Raw genomic sequence first — 19793 nt, 5'->3', positions numbered from 1 at the left:
CATCAGGAAAATTCAGATAAAATCAAAAGTGGTAATGGCTCAGAAGTATCCCAGGTCTAATTTCAAGAATGTAGTTTTGTTATGATGGCCAAAACTGACCGACACTCACCTGTCACCTCAGCAGTGTGAAACAGAACTGCAAAAAGTGTGTAAGCCGTTGGACTCAGTTCCTAGTCCTGATGTCATTACTGTCTACTATGAGAGAAATGTGCTCTGCTCTGTGTTTGAATTTATCATGTGATGATCTGTCAGGAAGAAACCCAAACACACCGTGCAGAGGATGTCTGATTTGTAAACAATGGCCTTATCAATGTGTTTTAACTTTTGTAATTGGGTAAGGCTCATAGGCCTAGGGGTGAGGTAACTGGATATGAGATGTGAAATGTGTTGGAGAGGCAGCAAAATGTTGAAACAGCCACAACAGATGGCGGAATATGCCAAAAAGGGAGCAGTGCTCCCTTTTTAAGACATTTCTGTTGCCCTCATCATGAAACGATATGGGATTCAAGATCTCACATTAGCACGCCATATGTTAGGCTTTTAAGCAGACTAATAGGCCTGTATTCTAATGGCATAATTCTATTATTATTTTTAACATAGCCATAACCTACAATTAATATGTAGATTGTAGATTTTAAAAATTAGAAAAAACTGTAACTTTGCACCAAGATCATGGTAATGAATTATGGCTTACTTTTAAACATCATCCTATACAGGCATAATATCAGGATTTATTATTTGAATGACACTGAAATGAATAGGAGCCTCCAGTATGTGAGAAAACAATGTAAACTATGTCACAATACGAGATGTTGTTGAAAAATTGGAACCACGATGTAGAACATGTCAATTTAATATGTGAAATCTGTAAAGTAAAATCAGTAAAATCTGTCAGACACATGCACAGTGAAAACTGAAAGATGCAGCCTAGACTGGTGTTGTTACAAGTCAGTGTTTGTAACCCTCTCAGTGTCCTTGGTGAATTAGTTTACCTGGTAAATTACGCTTGACACATATTTTAATCAGTCTTATCATCATGTGCGGAAACCTGTGTACAAATTAAAGGAGGATGAGACGATGTGATCTCGTACTTTGTCCCGCTCTCTCTCTATTGGCTTTGCATGAAAGTACACAGTGTACCATTAGAATGAAACATGGAACAAACATGAGCTGTTACATTGTAAACAAAGTGTCAGATCATGCAAAGCCTACAGAAAGAGAGAGAGGAGCTGGTTCAACATGAATGAAGCCAGGGCCACGGGTTATGAAAGAACAATAATATACAATGTTATCAATAAAATTATGACACTTTTAAATTTCTTTCTTTTTATCCAACATCTGGACATGACTCAAAGCTGGTATATTAAAACATATACCTGTCTGTTTACAGCAGTACATAACAGACCCTGCATAAACACACTAACACATCAATGCAAGACACTAAAAACTAAAAAAGACAAAATGCGAAATAGCCAGATCTGATGATTCAGAGCTGATGATTAGGACATCAGAATCATGATTATGACTGACAACAGCACACTTAAAAAAATGGTTAAAAAAAAAAAAAAAAAAAAATATATATATATATATATATATATATATATATATATATATATGTATATAGTGTTCCCTGTCTGATGATTTTATATATGTAGACTTTTGTGGTTATATTCACGGAGTAGCTGTTTTTTGTAGTGACATGTTCCCCGTAATATCAAAAATTATACTTGATGCCTCATTAATCTATGCATGTCCCTTTGATAAATTCAGATGGGAGGATCTACACCATATCCTCAATAAATTATTTTATTTGTAGCATGTAACATTGTGTTTATTTTGTTCTTGCCCTTTCATTAAGGATAAACTGTGTCAGCAATCAGTGTTTTGCATTATGTGTTCATTGATCCACTCGGGGTGGTTTGCATTTTTAGAAAAACACATGTACACAGTGAGCAATTTTGCAAGCAGAACATTCGCCAAGTCTTTGCCTTTAGTTAAGTGACATCCGTGTAGGAGTACAAACCGAAATGGGGGAATACTTCTTTCACAGTGATGGTAATGTGATTTCTCTCAGTCAGAGAATAATGATCCTGCAGGGTCAAAGCTGCGTATATTTAAGTCTAAATGAATTTGCCAGTTGACAATTTATTTCCTCTGTACTGAAGCCAATACTCCTGAATTTAGGTGAATGTTGATAAAATATTTATGAATGGGCAGAGTCCCCTGTGTGTGTGGCGATAGGGCCTCATAAAGCACGAATGACAGTTCACCTCGTTCCGTTCAAGGTTATATGCAGATGATGCAGGGTGGGAATATAAAAAGAAATAAATAAGAACAAAAATTAATTTTGCACAGGAAAGCGCAGGGGTAAAAATCTGAAATGCAGAAAGAAGAGTACTTTTTTTTTTTTAGAAGAATATGCAATAACTTGTCAGCTGTGCAATTTCAGTGTGGCACAATCACTTGTAGGGCATTAATTTACAATGTCAGTAGATAAATAGATTGACTTCTGATGAATGATGCAATTTAAATTACCATTTTAAATTCTCAAAATGTATAGCTTCCATTTCTGCATGCCAATATGCAGCAGGTTTGATGCACGGTGCATGTTACAAAATCATCTTGCATGTCAAGACTTATCATCATCGGCTTTATGTGAAAGACCAAAGAACGTCACCTATCTACCACATCGCTTTCTCTTGTCTTTCTTCCTATCTCAGTTTATCTCATCTCATTTAAATATTTAAGTACCCGAGTCCTGATAGCTGTTATATCAGGACCATGCAGCCCATTTTGTTGGTTTTATCTTAACTTTGACCTTGACATCTGATAATAGACGCAGGCAATGTTAATTACACAGATAATCCCAGATTGTAGGATGTGATCACATAACTGATCACATTTGTCATGCTGCATTGGCATGACGGACTGCTACTGTCTTTAGGTTGTCAATGTTAATAAAATGACATGAAATGGGAGAAACATCCCAATCATTAATGTAATTAGAGCATTACAGTGTCTCATTCTAATAACTGGATGTCCTGAATGCATCTGTTTTTCCTCTCTGCTTCTTGCACGATTACAGGACATGTAAGTAAAACAATAAAATAAGTCAATAAAAAGTGTGCCAAGGACTTAAGGAGGGCTGACCAATGGTTGCTCATGGAAGACTTTGCCATATCTCCTCTCTCTTTAGACCTCATTGAGCAGATCCGAGCAGCCCAGCTAGCATGATGGTCTACAGTCCACAGGCCCACGATAAGGCTCTTGAAAAATGTAGCTCACTATCCGTAGCATTAGGTATGCATGTAATTACCCCTTGCTGCAACAGGCAGCCTTTATGCAATAGTGCTGGCTGTGAACAACTTATCAGAACTGATTCCAACCAAACAACATACTGCATGTGGTAGAGAAGCATAATCAATAGTGACGCTGAACTTGGAGGACCCCACTGCGCTCACAACAACATGCAGGTCACCTGTTAAAACATCCAACAAAACTGCATGTTGATTTTATATTGCAAATTATTTCAGCCATTACAGAACAAGGGCAATTGCAGAGGTCTAAAAAACAACTTAAAATTGAGACACGGACCCACTGATATTCACATTGTTACACAAAAAGCTGTCATCTGTCATGGGAGAAAAAGAGTCAGCAAACTCCCTCTCTATCTCTTTTTCACTATCTCTCTTTGTCATTATCTGTTTATCTTCAATGGCAACAACAAGGGCTATGGAGGTCAAGAAGAGATAATGAAGAATGGGGCTGGATTGATGTTCTGTTAAGTTCAAGTTTGAGTTTATTTAGAGACCTCAAATCACTGTTTGACAGTCTCAAAGGCCTTTACAGGCCCACCAGACAAAACAGGACCCCCCTTGATCTAATCCCGACAGTGGGCAAGAAAAAACTCCCCCCCAAACCCAGAGGTGGAACAGGGGAACATAGAAGAAATCTTGATAAGGACCACAGAGAGAGGAGACCCCTTCACGGCCAGACAGGTGTGGCCAGACAGGTGTGCAATATGTGCTGACTCAATGGACAAATACAGTCATATTACAGAAGAAAAGACACCAAAAGACAAAATAAAGACGACAAAAGCAGCAGGGAGGAAAAAGACGAGGGGCGATGAGGGGGACGGTGGCGTGGAAATTGATGGGGCACACCTGGGACAAGGATGACCACACTCACACAAGGCATACTCAGCATATGTAATACTCACATAGAAGACGAAGAGGGGAAAAGAAAAAAATAGAGACCCAAAGCAAGGTGATACATAAATGTATGAGTGCTGATGGCTGTGGAAGGTGTGGCAGGAGCAGGGTCATGCAGGGGGAGCAGGCCCAGGGTTAGGGTCAGCAGGGTATGGAAATAGAGTCAGGCTGCGAATCTAAAGATGAATGAATGGGAATGGTTATAGGGTGAAAATAAAATCTGCCCTGGCATGAACTGGGTGAAAATAATAAAATAATTTTTTATTATTGTTGTATTTGAGTGTAAATTTCAGTTGTTACTCTCACATAAACCACACATTATTACAGAAATCGGCAGTGACTAATGAAAAAGTGCTACCTACAGTCTTTGTCTGTGTGCCAAACGCTATACTTGTCTGTGCCTGAAGAATATGTTTTTTATTCATGTAAAGTTAAATAATGCAGGTGTAAACTATGGTAGTAGACAAAGAGCTTTCTCTCTGAGAGACAGGATTTAAACCAAAAGAGTGCCAGGCCACAAATGCCAATCAGATTTTCCAGGTATTTTGTGTCTGTTGTTTTGGAGTCTCATGTAGTTTTGTTGTATCTCCACAGCAACTCTATCATCATCCCTCCTCGTTAATGATCACACAGAGGGCCTGATCATCTTTCGCTGTGATTGGCACTCACTACATCAGGCCAGATAAGCCAGGTTTGACATCACAGGAGTGGTGACGCTGGCCATGTCATGATCTCCCTCCTTCCCCAGCGCTGGGCCCTCACAGCTGAGTCAGACAAGCATCAGGAGAGACAGGAGGACCGATACTAACATTATCTCATTTTGTCTGAGTTCAAATCAGGCACCGATACCTTACATACACTCCATTTTCCTGTACTTGAGGATCCTGTTTCCTGAAAGATACCCTGGAATGTAATTATGGCCCGTGTCGCTGTCCTGATCGCTCTTCTGGCTAGTCTGGTAAGCTGATCCATTTCAATCAACAGTTTTCTTTGTAAGGGATGCAGTGCTATTGTTTACTCTAACAAAATATGCTGTTTGTTTTTTTTTTTTACACTTTTTTGTTAGTTTTTTTGTATCACCCACTGTATTTTATCTATTTAATCTCCTATGTTTTATTTATTTATTTATTTATTTTATCTTGTACAGCACTTTGTAATATAGTTTAGAGATGTTCTATACAAAGTAAGTTGGTGTTATTAAGTAGAATTTAATAAGTATCTGTCTCTAATCTAAATAAAAAATGCGCAGGCAAGCAGCTGTTTTTATTCTTTGTACTGGGTGATGGTACAGTTTGGCCGCTGGTCAGGGTCCAATAACGTTTGTGGTCATTGCCAAAAGAGTGCCAAAAAAAAAGAGGGAAAAAGTAATTTAACCTTGACTTCATTATTTGACTAGGTGACTGAACGTACATACTGTATAGTGTCTACATCATATTTTCAGTTATTAATGATTGTCCGTTTAACTAGCTTACAAACCCCGTGTGTTCACTAAAATGTTTTACTGAAACAAAATTATACATGATTTTCCTGAATTACGCTCACCACAAACAGAGATAATAAGGCAAATGCTATCTTGTTCTCACGTCACAGTTGTGGGCTTTGGTTTTGATTTAACCTTGAACATACAGCAACTCTATTTCCATTTATTGTCTCTGCAAGGTGAAATTAACTAGCTGACATGGCATGATGCACAAATATATGATGACATTGACAGTTTGTTGAACACAATCAAACCTTGTTGTTGTACGTGAGTAGATGAGGAAACTTGATTGTCTGAAACAGTGCTCATTTAATTTATATAATGTTGTTCAAGTTATTTCACTTTAAAGCAACTTGATCACTGAAATAGATACTGAGAAGATGTATGGTATGCTGTAAAGTAATAGGTAACAATATATACCATGAGGATATATTAAGATAAATAACATCATGTTATTTATGTATAATCACAAGACCTCGTGCAAGGAATAAACCCTGTAATGTTTGGAGTATTTTCCAGGTGTGAATCTCTTGTGTTTCTCTTTCTGTGGCAAGTGTTGCCTTTTCGTCATTCACCTGTTATATAATCCTGTTTGCCCTGTGATTCTTTGACAACAATGTCTCTCTGTGTCCCAGGTCCTTTCTAACGCCCAACATGAGCCAGGCTACTGTGCCTTCTATGAGGAGTGTGGTCGCAACCCCTCAGTGGGAGAAACCCTAATTGATCCTATGGTCCCCTGTCTCAACTACAGCCCTGCCCGCGCACTCCAAGGATTACACTACCAAAGGCTCAAAGAGGTAAGTAAATCCTTCTTGGGAGTTTCCCTGGAAACAGAAAAGAGTTGAGATTGTAAAAGTATAACAAGCAGTAAGATGGTTTCTGAGTATGTCAAGTTGCAACATGGTCCTTGTTGCAGGTGTGCCCCATGCTGGACCGTGGAGAGAAAAACACTTACGCTTGCTGCTCACGCAGTCAGCTTGATGCCCTGGAAGACAGTTTGACCATGTCCAAGGCTGTGCTGATCCGCTGCCCCTCCTGTGCTGAAAACTTTGCCCACCTGCACTGCATTAACACCTGCAGCCCAAACCAGAGCCAAACAGTGCGCGTCACAAAGACCATGAATGTCACTCACGAGGGAAAAGTCAGGGAGGCTGTTGTTGCTTACCAGGCGTTCATGTCCACCACCTTTGCTGATGCCGCGTTCCAGTCCTGCAAGAACGTCAGGATCCCTGCCACAGGGGGGTTTGCCATCGGCACTATGTGCGGCCGCTATGGTGCCAAGCTATGTACCCCACAGCGCTGGTATGATTTCCAGGGAGATTCCAGCAATGGCTTGGCTCCTCTAGATATTGATTTCAGGCTGATACCAGAGGGAGTCACTGAGGGACTTCCCAAAGGTGTGGTTCCGTACAATGGGAAGGCTTTGAAGTGTAATGAGACCACACCATCTGGAGGATTGGTCTGCTCGTGCCAGGACTGCCAGCAGTCATGCCCGGTGATGCCCCCTCCTCCACTGCCCGCCGAACCCTTCAGACTGATGGGGACAGATGGCTTCCTGGTGATTTCTATCATCTTACTGTGCTTTTTTCTATTTGCCTTTGTGCTCTACCTGTCTGTGTGTTGCTGGATGAAGATTCAGGAAAAGAAAGATGAAGCGAAAGGAAAGGGAAGGGGGAAAGGCAAGGACCAAAACGGGAACAATGTGACTCAGCAACTCATTGATCCCTCTGAGGTGACACGTATTGAGAAGACAAGCCTTGCTGCTCAGGAGTTCCTGAGCTCTCTGTTTCGGGCCTGGGGAACTCTCATAGCCTCACATCCCTTCAAGGTTGGTTCACCTAGCTTAAACCCAAGTATTTTTAATCAGCCAGAGAGGAATATTCTATATACAAGCACCATTAGATAATTTCTTAGTTGTTTTCTTGACACAAGCACAGTTGCTGAGATAGACACTCTTCATCAGTGACAAAGATTTGAGTGTTGTTTGGTCATTCACGTACTGACTCATTTGTTTATTATTCATCTTTGTTTAAGGTGCTGCTGCTGGCGGCCATACCTGTACTTATCTTAGCTATTGGCCTTATGCATATTGAGCTTACCACTGACCCAGTTCAGCTGTGGTCGGCCCCCAGCAGCCGGGCCCGCAGGGAGAAGGACTTCCACGACAAATACTTTGATCCATTCTTCAGGACTAACCAGCTGATCTTGACAGCACCAGGCAGGACAGGTCACACCTACGACTCTTTGCTGTTTGGACAGCAGAACTTCAGTGGCATTATCTCCAAAGATCTCATCATTGAGCTGCTGGAGCTCCAGACACGGATACAGGTAAAGACCAAATACCAGGTTGTATGTGATTGTATTGCACATTAAATAGGAGTAACATTTTATCTAACTAGAAACATCATTTAGGCTACAATTTAAAAGTCCATCTGAAAATTTCACCTCCACTATGCTCTATCTGTTTATAGAACATAAAGTTCTGGTCTGAGGATTTGAACCGCAATGCCAGTCTGAAGGATGTGTGTTTTGCCCCGCTAAACCCATCCGATCCCTCGCTGACGGACTGTGCAGTCAACAGCCTGCCCCAGTACTTCCAGAACAGCCTGGCCAACCTCAATGCTAAGGTCAACATGACAAAGTTAGGACAGACCAAAGAGGTGGACTGGAGAGACCACTTCATCTACTGTGTCAAGTGAGGAAAGACAGGATGCCACAAAATGGAATGATTCACAAATTAGTTTGACTGAAAGGGGAATCAAAGAGAAAATGATTGTAAAAATTACCTTAAAATCACTCGATAACAAAACATAACATTTTTTTTTCTCTTCCTCGGTCTCTTTTCCAGCTCACCCTTGTCATTCAAAGACATCACTGATTTAGGTCTGAGCTGCATGGCCGACTACGGAGCTCCAGTTTTCCCCTTTCTCGCTGTGGGAGGCTATGACAGTGAGTGACTTTCAGTACCAGCACTGTGTACTCTGTGTACCCATGGCACATTACAGCATAAAGAGATTTGTAATCCATCTTGGCATATCTTCTTACACTGTTTGTTTTCTTACACTGTGTCAGATGAGGACTACACCAATGCAGAGGCTCTCATCCTGACCTTCTCCCTGAACAACTATGATCGCAGGGATGCGAGGTTCAAAGTGGCTCTGCAGTGGGAGAACGAGTTTCTGAAAATCGTCCAAGAGTACCAGAGAGATCCCAACACCAACTTCACCTTTGCATACATGGCAGAGGTACTGTGAAAAATTAAGTGATCCACAGAACAGTTTCTTGTCTTTTGCATAATAAAATCTACACAAGGAAGTTATTGCTTTTAGTTCAAGTGGCCCTTGATAAGAAACTCTTATGAGTAAGGATGTGTAAATACCACTGGATTTTGAGATGGTTTGACAACAAACCTACAGTTCAATCAATAGCCATGCTGATAAAGACCTGCTGCTTCAACTTTTCCAAAGGTGTGTTGAGTTGTAAAAATGTGTTATTACTGCTCCACCTATTCCTCTCTTCTTACTGACTCCTTTCCTCTAATCCTCTGGTTATTGTGCTTTGCTCTCTCTCTCTCTCTTTCTCTCTCTCCCTCCCTCTCTCTCACGTGTGCAGAGGTCTCTGGAGGATGAGATTAACAGGACAACAGCGGAGGATATCCCCATCTTCATGATCAGCTATGCTGTGGTCTTTGTTTACATCGCTGTGGCACTGGGAGAGTATTCTTCCTGGAAACGTATTCTGGTAAGACCCCACCAACACACAGCATAATCTCTCATTTTTAATATTCTGCCAAGTTCCACAATACTTAGTTTTTAAATTGCTGTTATCTGACCTCCTTAAGAAAACATGGAGTTCTTACATAAAAAAAATATAGGGATACTAAAATATGCAAGTATAAAATGTCTGCGTTTATCACATATATGTGATAAGAAGAAGCAGAAGGTGGAACTGCAGTATAGATAGTAAACCTATGCATAGTCAGAACTGAAACCTTATCTTGCTGGTTTAAAGCACCGAGTTTTACTGCTCTTTAACTTATACAATACATAACATAGGCTATAAATATGAAAAAAGACCAAAACTGAAAAACGGCACGAGGATGAACACACATATGGGCCCTAATCTCTGCTCCAAGGCCACTTTCATAATTCAACCAGTCTGCGTGCTGCCCCCGTCACCTGTACAAACCATTGTGTCCTACAGGTGGACTCCAAGTTCCTGGTGGGTTTGGGTGGCATCCTGGTGGTCGGGTGGTCTGTCCTGGCCTCCATGGGCTTCTACGCCTGGATCGGCATCCCCTCCTCTTTGGTCATTCTCCAGGTCGTCCCTTTCCTGGTGCTCGCTGTTGGAGCAGACAACATCTTCATTTTTGTGCTGGAGTACCAGGTGTGGGCTTGTGTGTGTTTTTATTTGTGTACAGACAAAGAAAACGTCATTGTGGTTTTTGCCAATTCGTGTCACATATGTACCGTGACTTATGCTAAAGAATGTTACCTTGCCCTTCCTTGCAGAGAGACGTACGGCGGCCTGGTGAGAAAAGAGAAGAGCAGATTGGCCGTGTCCTTGGAAATGTGGCTCCCAGCATGCTCCTGTGCAGTGTCTCAGAATCTGTCTGTTTCTTCCTTGGTAATGACCTCTGCATACAAAACATATCTTTATCCTTTGAAAAAAACTGCTAAACCTTGCTACTAACAATGAGGAGGATTGAAAACCTATATGGTAGAAGAGCTGAACACATTTCTTTATCAGTCCCACTTGGTGGCAAACACTGTGCATCATTCCCTCCCACCCCTCACCTCAGTTCTGCACACATACAAGTTTCTATACAGGGTGTTAAACTGTAACCACGTCTCTGCACTGCCACCCCAGGGGGTCTGTCCACCATGCCAGCGGTGAAGTCATTTGCTCTGTACGCTGCTCTGGCTGTGCTCATGGACTTCATGCTCCAGATGACAGCCTTTGTGGCATTGCTGTCCCTGGACGCTCGGCGACAAGACAACAACCGCTGTGAGCTCGTCTGCTGTGTCACTGTGTCCAGTCAGCGTCCCAACAAACCCAACGAGGGCTTCCTGCTACCCCTCATGAGGAAGTACTACGCCCCTGTTTTATTGCACCCAGTCTCCAGGATAGTGGTGGTAAGGCGTTGGCTCCTCTATTAGTGAGAACATTTACTGGTGTTTACCATGGCCATAATATGCCTCGTAAATTAAATTCAAAGATGTTTTCAACCATTGTGCCGATGCTTTGTGCTGGGGAGTGAGTTTTCGTGTGCCTTCCGCTTTGAATGCCATGAAATCCAGTGTAAACTTAGTGTAACACATCAAGTTCACTAAAATCCAGTGAAACAAACTTAATGACACTCTTGTTCTCCATCAAGAATAAAAATGAGGATCATCCAGAAACAAGAGGAATTTTAATGGGTCCTCTTCAGTGATCACAATGGTTTCTGTATAGCATTTCAAAATAATCATCATGATTTGGCATTTTGTGTCTCATATAAGTGAGTCATAACAAAACTGAAATCCAATCTCAGCTGGGTGATTGTAGAATATTCTCCCACTGAGTCTGAGTTTGACTTTATTTACAGTCACACTCACAGTTGACAACTGAATTGAAGCAGACTTTAATTCGACTGCACACTTACATACAATTTTAAAATGCATTTTAAAATATGAAACATATAAAACAACAATATACAGCACAAATACGCACACAAAACAAAACAAAAAAAAACCCAAAGACTTCAGCTATCCAATTCTGTCTTGCGTGTTCTCCCCAGATGGTGGTATTCATCTTTATGCTTTGTGGTTCCTTGTTCCTGATGTTTCATGTGACCGTGGGTCTGGATCAGGAGCTGGCTATGCCACAGGTGAGTACGTGCTGCTGTATGACTGCACGCCTCAAGCTGCTTGGGTATCACCTGACTACACAAATGTAAATGACTGTTTGCTCATTCCTTGTCACCTTGCTAATTTTTCATTTTTGCTTTTGACGCAGGACTCCTATATGTTGGAGTATTTCAAATACCTGTACAAATACTTCGAGGTGGGAGTCCCGACTTATTTTGTCACAACAAAGGGTTTCAACTTCACGACAGTAGAAGGCATGAACGGAGTCTGCTCCAGCGTGGGTTGTGATCAGTTCTCGCTCACCCAGAAGATCCAGTACGCCACCGAGTACCCTGAACTGTGAGTGGCCTTTTATTCATAATCAGATCAGGATGAAATTTACTCGAGGCAGGTTGTGCAATATTAACACAGCCCTCACAACATGCTGCTGTTCAGTCAAACTCCGCATCCAGCTGATCCTTTGTTCAGTGTTGTGAAGTGCAGCTCTTTGCTTCCTTCTTTTGTATCACATTATCCCTTTTCCTCTAAACTCAGCCTTGAACCTGCTGATATCCTCAGGGTAACCTTTTACATACTGTCCAATCTGATCAGTTAATGATCCACCAGTTACATGGACAGCTGCCAGCAGATAAAGGCTACCTCTAAATGATCACCACTGGAGAAAACTTAACACCCCACATATCCAATATAATTACTGTCCAACAGAGAGTATGAACAGAAAGAAAGCTTTTTACTATAACCAAGTAGTAAGGGTCAAGTTAATTTAATAGGTCTTGTTGGAGCCTTTTTTGCTGTTAGTTGCGACATTTTACAGTGTGCAATATATCATTTCCAGGGAAAGGGGTGCATTTTGATGCATAGATGCAAGAAACTTGCAGAAAAGCGTTATATTATCCAGTGGTCATGCAGCTGAAATCCTTGTTAAGATATATGGCATCTCCACAGATTTCCACAGATGATGACTTTACACCATTATTCACAGAAACTGTTGTTTCCAAGAGATAAGATAAGGCAGATTATTGATCAGTGCTCAGGGCATCGCGGTTCCGTTTTTGCAGCGTAATGCATAACCTGTGAATGGGGCTATTGCTTGCTGATAAGCAAAGTGCAAAGAAATTCTGATGAGGGGAATTTTCAAGAGGTATAGAATAAAAGATAAACAACACAAACTGGAAAAACAATGAGGATGGACGGGAAATTTCTAACATTTTCCTTGAGTGTTAACTAGTTTATGGTTGTTTACCCTTGACTCAGTCCAAATGCTGAGAATTAATTCAATTTAATCCATGTCAAATTTATTTGCATAGGCCCTAGAACAAATCGAAACAACACCCTCCAATAAAAATCTAAGTTATGCTTCCGCAATTTGAAGTAATAAACAACATAAAAGTTTGATACAGCTCATTGTCAACATGCAGAGACAGTTCTGACTGGATTTCTCCTCTGCCTTCAACCCACCAATGTGATGTGTAGATCCTATTTGGCTATTCCTGCCAACTCCTGGGTGGATGATTTCATTGACTGGCTGAACCCAGGATCCAAATGTTGTCGTCTGTACACCCTCGGTCCTAATGCTGGACAGTTCTGCCCTGCAGACAAATGTGAGTATTACTGCGCGGTACTCAGATATATATTTTTAACTTTACATCTCAATGTCCAAAATACCACGGTGACACACATTCTATTGCAGTAAAAGTTTTACTCACATAACTCCTTGTATGAACAAAAGCCACAGACTACAGCTAATATGCTTGCTCCCATATCTCCATAGCTCCTTTTCTTTGTGGGCGGAAGTGCATGAAAACTCCATCTAACGGTGTCCTCAGACCAAGTGTGGAACAATTCAATCGTTTCCTCCCTGACTTCCTGGGTAACAGGCCTGACCTGCAGTGCCCCAAAGGGTGAATAACACACACCTGCCCACAAAAACACCTGGGCATCGAAATAAGATTCAAGCAAAATCTCCATATTTATCTCACTTCTAATTGTCTTTCTTTTAACAGTGGTCTTGGAGCCTATGACAAGGCTGTGGTAAGGGATGACAGTGGTGAAATTATAGGTAAGGAATCTGATGAAACCATCCGAGTGTAATAAAAGATGTAATCATTCAGGAAACGCTGTGTGTAACTGAATCTGAACCCACCCGGTGTCTCCCTCTGTTCCCAGCCTCTCGGTTCATGGCTTACCACACGCCTCTGACCAACTCTAAGGAGTTCACTGCAGCGTTGCAGAAAGCCAGAGAGTTGGCGCACAACATCACCATCGGCATGAGGAAGATACCAGGCACCTCACCCGACTTTGAGGTCTTTCCCTACACGTATGTACTCTCACGCTTTCTTTTATTTTCTCTTTTTTTTTGCTTTTCTTCATGTCTTCTTCCCATTTCCCATTTCACACTTTGTTATGAAACCCTGGTTATTCTCTCTGTGTTATTCCTATTGTCCATGGAATCTATGAAACCTATGAACCTGCTCTGCTTCCCTCCTCTCCTGTCCAGGGTGACGTATGTATTTTATGAGCAGTACCTGACCATTGTGCCAGAGGGACTTTTCAACATCTCATTGTGCCTCCTGCCAACCTTTGTGGTGTGCTGTCTGCTGCTGGGCATGGACGTGATCTCCGGCCTGCTCAACCTCCTCACCATCGTCATGATCGTCGTGGATACCGTCGGCGTCATGACACTATGGGGCATAGACTACAATGCAGTGGCCCTCATCAATCTGGTTACAGTAAGAGCTGGACTAACATTATTAAGCAACTTATTTCTTGAGTTTTGCAGACATTCATCTGGGTTATAGAGTCTATCTTTGTTTTTTTCTGATATTGAACAACCACCAAACCTTCTCTCTCTGTGTATTATCTCCAGGCGGTGGGCATATCTGTTGAGTTTGTGTCCCATCTGACGAGATCCTTCGCCCTCAGCACTAAGCCCACACATGTGGAAAGAGCTATGGAGGCTACTGCTAACATGGGCAGTGCGGTGAGTTCATCTGTGATACACAGCGATCAAGATATTGCTACCTCATATTAATATTTGTACATCATTTTGAAGCAAAATCAAAGAAGTATATTGTAAATGTCTACCATGAGCGCTGCCTGAGTGGAGGATATTTTCTTTGCATCCTGAAGGTGTTTGCTGGTGTTGCCATGACCAACCTCCCAGGCATCATCGTGCTGGCGTTTGCCAAAGCCCAGCTCATCCAGATCTTCTTCTTCCGATTAAACCTGGTCATCACACTGCTGGGCATGGCTCACGGGCTCATCTTCCTGCCTGTGCTGCTTAGCTACTTTGGTATGTGTGTGTGTGTGTTTGTGCACTGTGTGGACAAGAGGCAGAAAGAGGAAGACAGAGGGCTAGAGAGAGTGTCTTTGTCTATACAATGCACAGGGCAGAAACCAGCACAACTCCGGCTTTTTCCAAAACAAGTAAAGTTAATGGGTGGTGTTTTTTAGAGTTCTAAAAAGGTAAAAAATTAATTACAACAAAATTACTCCATGCGGCTGGTGCAGCATGAGCCAGGGTTTCTGAAGCCAAATAATCACTTCGTGAGTGGAAAAGACCCACACTGACACTGTTAATTAGCACAAATCCACAATAGCCTTTGATTTAAAACACTTCATGCGAAATAACAGCTATCATGCATCCAAGCCTCAGGGATCCACCTTCTGCTTGATAAGAACTTGATAAGAACATACAACCAACTCTCCTGTTTCCACATTTACATCGCTATGCCACACACAGGCCAAAGACACACAAAAGCTGAATACTAACTCAATGCTATTTAATAAGATGTACAAACAAAGGTGAAAATGTCCAATGACAAAAGACAGAGGAGTGTGTTGTATAGAGAGAGACACTTTACCTGTGTTTGCACCTGGTGCAGGAGTGAGTAGATAATGACAAAAAAAAAAAATGTTTGGGCTGAACTGTTCCTTTTAGATGGAACCTTCTCTCACATTGTGATTTTGTCATTCCTCAGGTCCTGGTGTGAATAAAGCTGTGCTGCTGCAGCTTCAGCAGGCCAAGGCAAAGGCCAGCCAGGAGCTGGAGCTGAGTAACAGCACCAGAAAAGCCTATTATGACAACTTGAGCTACGAAGATAACGAGAGGAGACAGGAACTGGACTCTGCCTCCACAACATCCCCCACAGGCGCCTGCAGACCTTCAGAAAATATGGCAAAACAACACATGGAGAAAGAAGAGAGAATTGACCGTTTCTGAGCACCACCATGCCAAACTGAACTTCTGTTTTCAAACTCTTATATACCTCTACAATGAAAGGAACAAGGGTGGATGAAGAAAAAGGACAGAGATGAGCTAACAGGGTTATATGGTCTTCATTTCTTTTGATATGGAGTGCATTAACTGAGGCTATTTTCCTCAGTCAGGAATGCACCAATGGGGCCAAAGACTGCAACACACAACTGTGCAATATTTCTGAACAAGCAAAGAGCGGACTCCTGGGATAAGAGTCAAGAGCACGACTGCAGAGATAGTTAAGAGTCCATGCAGGTGCTCTGAATTTCCTGCATGTGTGTACCAGCGGAAAATGGCATTGTTTTACTCTTACGACAGGCACTGCAGCTGAAAGTAGCAGTATAGTAGAACTGAAATCAACATTGTGATGCTGTGGGACTGTTGTTGAACTCGGCACTGCGAGCAAATGTCTGTATACTCACTGCAACTCAATGAGGGTCTGTTTATGACACTCCTCACCAGATGGGGGAGGTTGCAAATCATGGGGTTAGGGTAGTAAACCCCACAGGTGTCAAGCAACTTTCTCCATCCTGTCTTGCACAAATTGCTCAGTTTGTTTGACATTTCTCTCTGAAATTTGTAAGTGTACATATGCTCTCACAGTCTAAATCCATAAACCTGATCCTAACCATAACTCCAACCCTAACCTTAACCCATAAGACACACATTTAAAAAATATCTTTGCAGGTGTACTGGGGAGCACTGAATGAATCTGTGTCAATGCAACACTTTGCTGCAGTCGCAAACTGACCATTTTGCCTGTGCAAAGATGACAAATTTTGATTTCATTTCTATTACACTGCCATTGGAAAACACAGGAAGTTGTCTGTTTATAGATATGGTAGACAATTAATTGACTTGGTCATTTTGTACTTTTAAAATGTGAGTCAAATATGTTTATTTAATGTAATTATTTTTTATGTATTAATATTCATACTAGCACTGTGTTTAGGGTGATTTAAAGGAACAGACACACTCCAACTTTTCATATTTTTTTTCTCTCAATAGCAGTATTGTGAGTGTCAATGCTGTAAAATGTTCCATCAATGCAAGAATATTAAATGTGTTTATTATATGAATGGAATCTCTCTCTGAAATCTTTTGTCATTTTTTTTCCAATGGTATTTATTTATGAAATAATTAGTAAGATACAATGGCCGACCACTATTCATTTACAATGCAATAGTTACTTTCTGTTTTCTTAAACTTGCGACTTGTTGCTTTAGGTTCCTGCAGAATATTCAGACTCCATGGCCATTTGGTTTTCAACTTCACTATTCCACTTTGCAAGAGGGATTCAGGGCCTGGTGCAGTGTGATTGTTTGGAAAAGCAAAAGTTGAAAAAGTAGTGGTAACACTGCTTCTACTCCTCTACTAAGGGCCAATCTTAGCTCTGTTGGTAAGGAAGTTGCTGGAATTTTGTTTATTCTATTCATATCAAACAAGCAGGCTAAAACTGTGTCCTTGTTCAGGTGATTCTAGCTGTAATCTCAGATCAATGATACACCCAAGAGCTTTACTAATTACACTGTAAACATAGTTCATTGATAAAGGAAGTTCCAAACGTGCTGTTCAAGAAGTCTCTTATATGACAGTTCAAATTCTACGACTTGTTTTGTCAGTGTTGCTGCCGGGAAAAAAGGCTGACTTTTATTTAAATTAACACCTTTTCTAAATTGAGAAAAACCTATTATTGTGTATAATTAATTGAATAGGATAATATACAGTATGTCATAACATGCAGGTGTTATCATATACTTCCATTCTATTAGTGAGCTATAACTTGCGTGTCGCATTTCTGTCTGCAGTGTGATTCCTGGCTGAGTGTGGTCTATAACTGTGAGAAAACATACATTTTCTTAGGAGATAAAATACATCTCTTCACGCAATTTCTCTCAGAAACTAGGCTTCAAAGGCATTTGTCATCCTGGGCGCTGTTTGAAAGATACCAGGAGAAGAGAGGCTCAAAGTAACAGACATGCAGCTGAGTCTGGATGCTTTGCTTTGCGCCAATTCCAGTTTCTCTGCTGGTGTTTTGGAGCTCCCAAGTGTCTGAATATGGACATTGCAGCTAACCTTAATCGTGACTCTCAAACTATAATAATAAAAAATTGCCAAAAATCAAATAACATTTCCAGACTGAATGCCAAATAATATAACAGCTTATTACATTATATCTACTACTAGCACAGCCACCGCTATTTGTTTCATTACTTCTAGGCTACTACAAGTGCTACTACTATCAATATGCCTACTTTTCAAAATACTACCCCTACCACTACTTCTAGTAATATTAATAACGATAATGAAGAGGAAGGAGGAGGAGGAGAATAAGAAGTATGTGTTTTGATACAAGCATCAGTTTCATTAGAGATGACTCTTTACTTGTTTGCTGTGTTCCATTAACTTTATAGCACTTGGAAACTTTTTTTAATTAAAGAAAAGTTCATACAAATCTTATTATCATGGGTTAACATGTATTTAAAGTCCCTTTGTTACTATTTATCTGATGTGACCTGACCTGTGCATGTATCTGAGCATTGTTGAGGAGAATGAACCAGCTGATGGAGAACCTGCCGGCGGTGTGCAGGGTCTCAGTTGGTGAGGCTTGCGCAGATCAGCCAGCAGTGCAGCTTCTGCAGAGAGTACTGATATGACTTACTTGACTTAAGCCCTTTGCTCCTCCAGGGTGCACGGGCCATTGACGAAGTCCTTCATCTCACTCGGTGACTACTGATATGGGACAGGAGAAAATGTTACCACTACTAGGACTGCAAATTTTATGGAAATTTCATGAATCAATTAGTCAGCAGCACTGATGATCTGATGATCACTTAACTGACCAATCCATGATAAATTATATCTAGTTATGAATGTACGGAGCAAATGTGTTTTTTTTTTTTTTTGTTTTGTTTTGTTTTTGTTTTGCATTTGAGATAGACAGTTAAGACATAGAGTAGTCATAGGAGAAAAAAAAAACATTGTTTTGAAGGCTAAATCATTTAAATTGTTCTTACATTAAGTATCCAAATATCTGTACTTATTATCTTTAAAGGCAATCAGAATCTACTTCTGTCAGTAAAAGAAAAGTTAAAATTGTCAGTTTCACATTTACATATGCGGCTGTACAATGCCTCTTATTTAATTAATCTTTCAGATGAATTGCACTTTGTGTTGCTGCTTGTCTGTACTTTTGAAACATTATGAGGGGTTGCATTTGCATTAGATTGTGAGGGTCTCTTCACTTGTTTGCTTATTTAAGATTGACATTAGTAGAGGATTAAAATTCATTTATAATTGAAATATAAGTAAAGTTGTTTTTTTTCTAAAACAGCTGCAGTAATGTTCAGCTACAACAGCAAATTTTCAGTATAAACTCAATATCCTACTGGAAACAAATCTCAAATGTCAATAAAATAAATATTTCTGACTGAGTTACGTTTAGAAAGAATGAAGAGCACAGACTTCAGTCAGTACCAGTCATTCCTCCTGTCCTGTCCTCCTCTCTCTGCCTCCGGGTACTTAGACTTCACATTCAGTCAATAGAAACTCAGTCACGACTTGGGATACCAGTTTAAAAACACTCAGTTTAGGCTTATTTAGGTCTAAGCAGTTTTCATCATTTACATGCTTACACTTGTGATATACATTTTTTTTTTAATTCAGAGGCCTATAAAGTAAAAAGTAAAATGTTACTGACAGTCTGATAAAGTACTGCCCATCTGTCTCCGTCCAGCAGCTGTCCTCTTGTCTGTGCAGGAGTTGGCTTTGAAATACTGTGACAGAACTAATAATTCACTTTTGATGGAAACGTCTGTAGACAGCCTTTGTGCCGATAAGTAAAAATATATGACTCCACAAAGTGCAGCTGTGATAAATGCCATCTCCACCTTGAACATTACTAGAACCCACACATATAAGATCAACATCGTGTCCTAATCTAGATGTGTCTTTTGGAGTTTCCTCCTCCACACAGCTGAAGCAGAGCAATTCTG

At 40.8% G+C, this 19793-nt stretch overlaps 1 protein-coding gene across 1 annotated transcript; it reads left to right on the top strand.

The window, feature by feature from the left end:
• The first annotated feature begins 5127 nt into the window (after positions 1 to 5127).
• On the top strand, positions 5128 to 15762 carry npc1l1 (NPC1-like 1). The gene is made up of 21 exons (XM_030059253.1): positions 5128 to 5169; positions 6327 to 6488; positions 6608 to 7519; positions 7726 to 8019; positions 8163 to 8386; positions 8540 to 8640; positions 8764 to 8936; positions 9304 to 9432; positions 9895 to 10077; positions 10203 to 10317; positions 10561 to 10826; positions 11471 to 11560; positions 11689 to 11879; positions 13014 to 13141; positions 13312 to 13441; positions 13544 to 13599; positions 13707 to 13857; positions 14038 to 14269; positions 14407 to 14520; positions 14670 to 14832; positions 15521 to 15762. The coding sequence occupies exons 1-21, from the start codon at positions 5128 to 5130 to the stop codon at positions 15760 to 15762; spliced, it is 4098 nt and encodes a 1365-aa protein (XP_029915113.1).
• The last annotated feature ends 4031 nt before the right edge of the window (positions 15763 to 19793 follow it).

Source organism: Myripristis murdjan, chromosome 9 (genome assembly GCF_902150065.1).
Source record: "Myripristis murdjan chromosome 9, fMyrMur1.1, whole genome shotgun sequence".
Lineage (NCBI taxonomy): Eukaryota > Metazoa > Chordata > Actinopteri > Holocentriformes > Holocentridae > Myripristis > Myripristis murdjan.
Note: the sequence above shows the minus strand (reverse complement) of the source record. Positions and strands in the feature narration are given on the sequence as shown.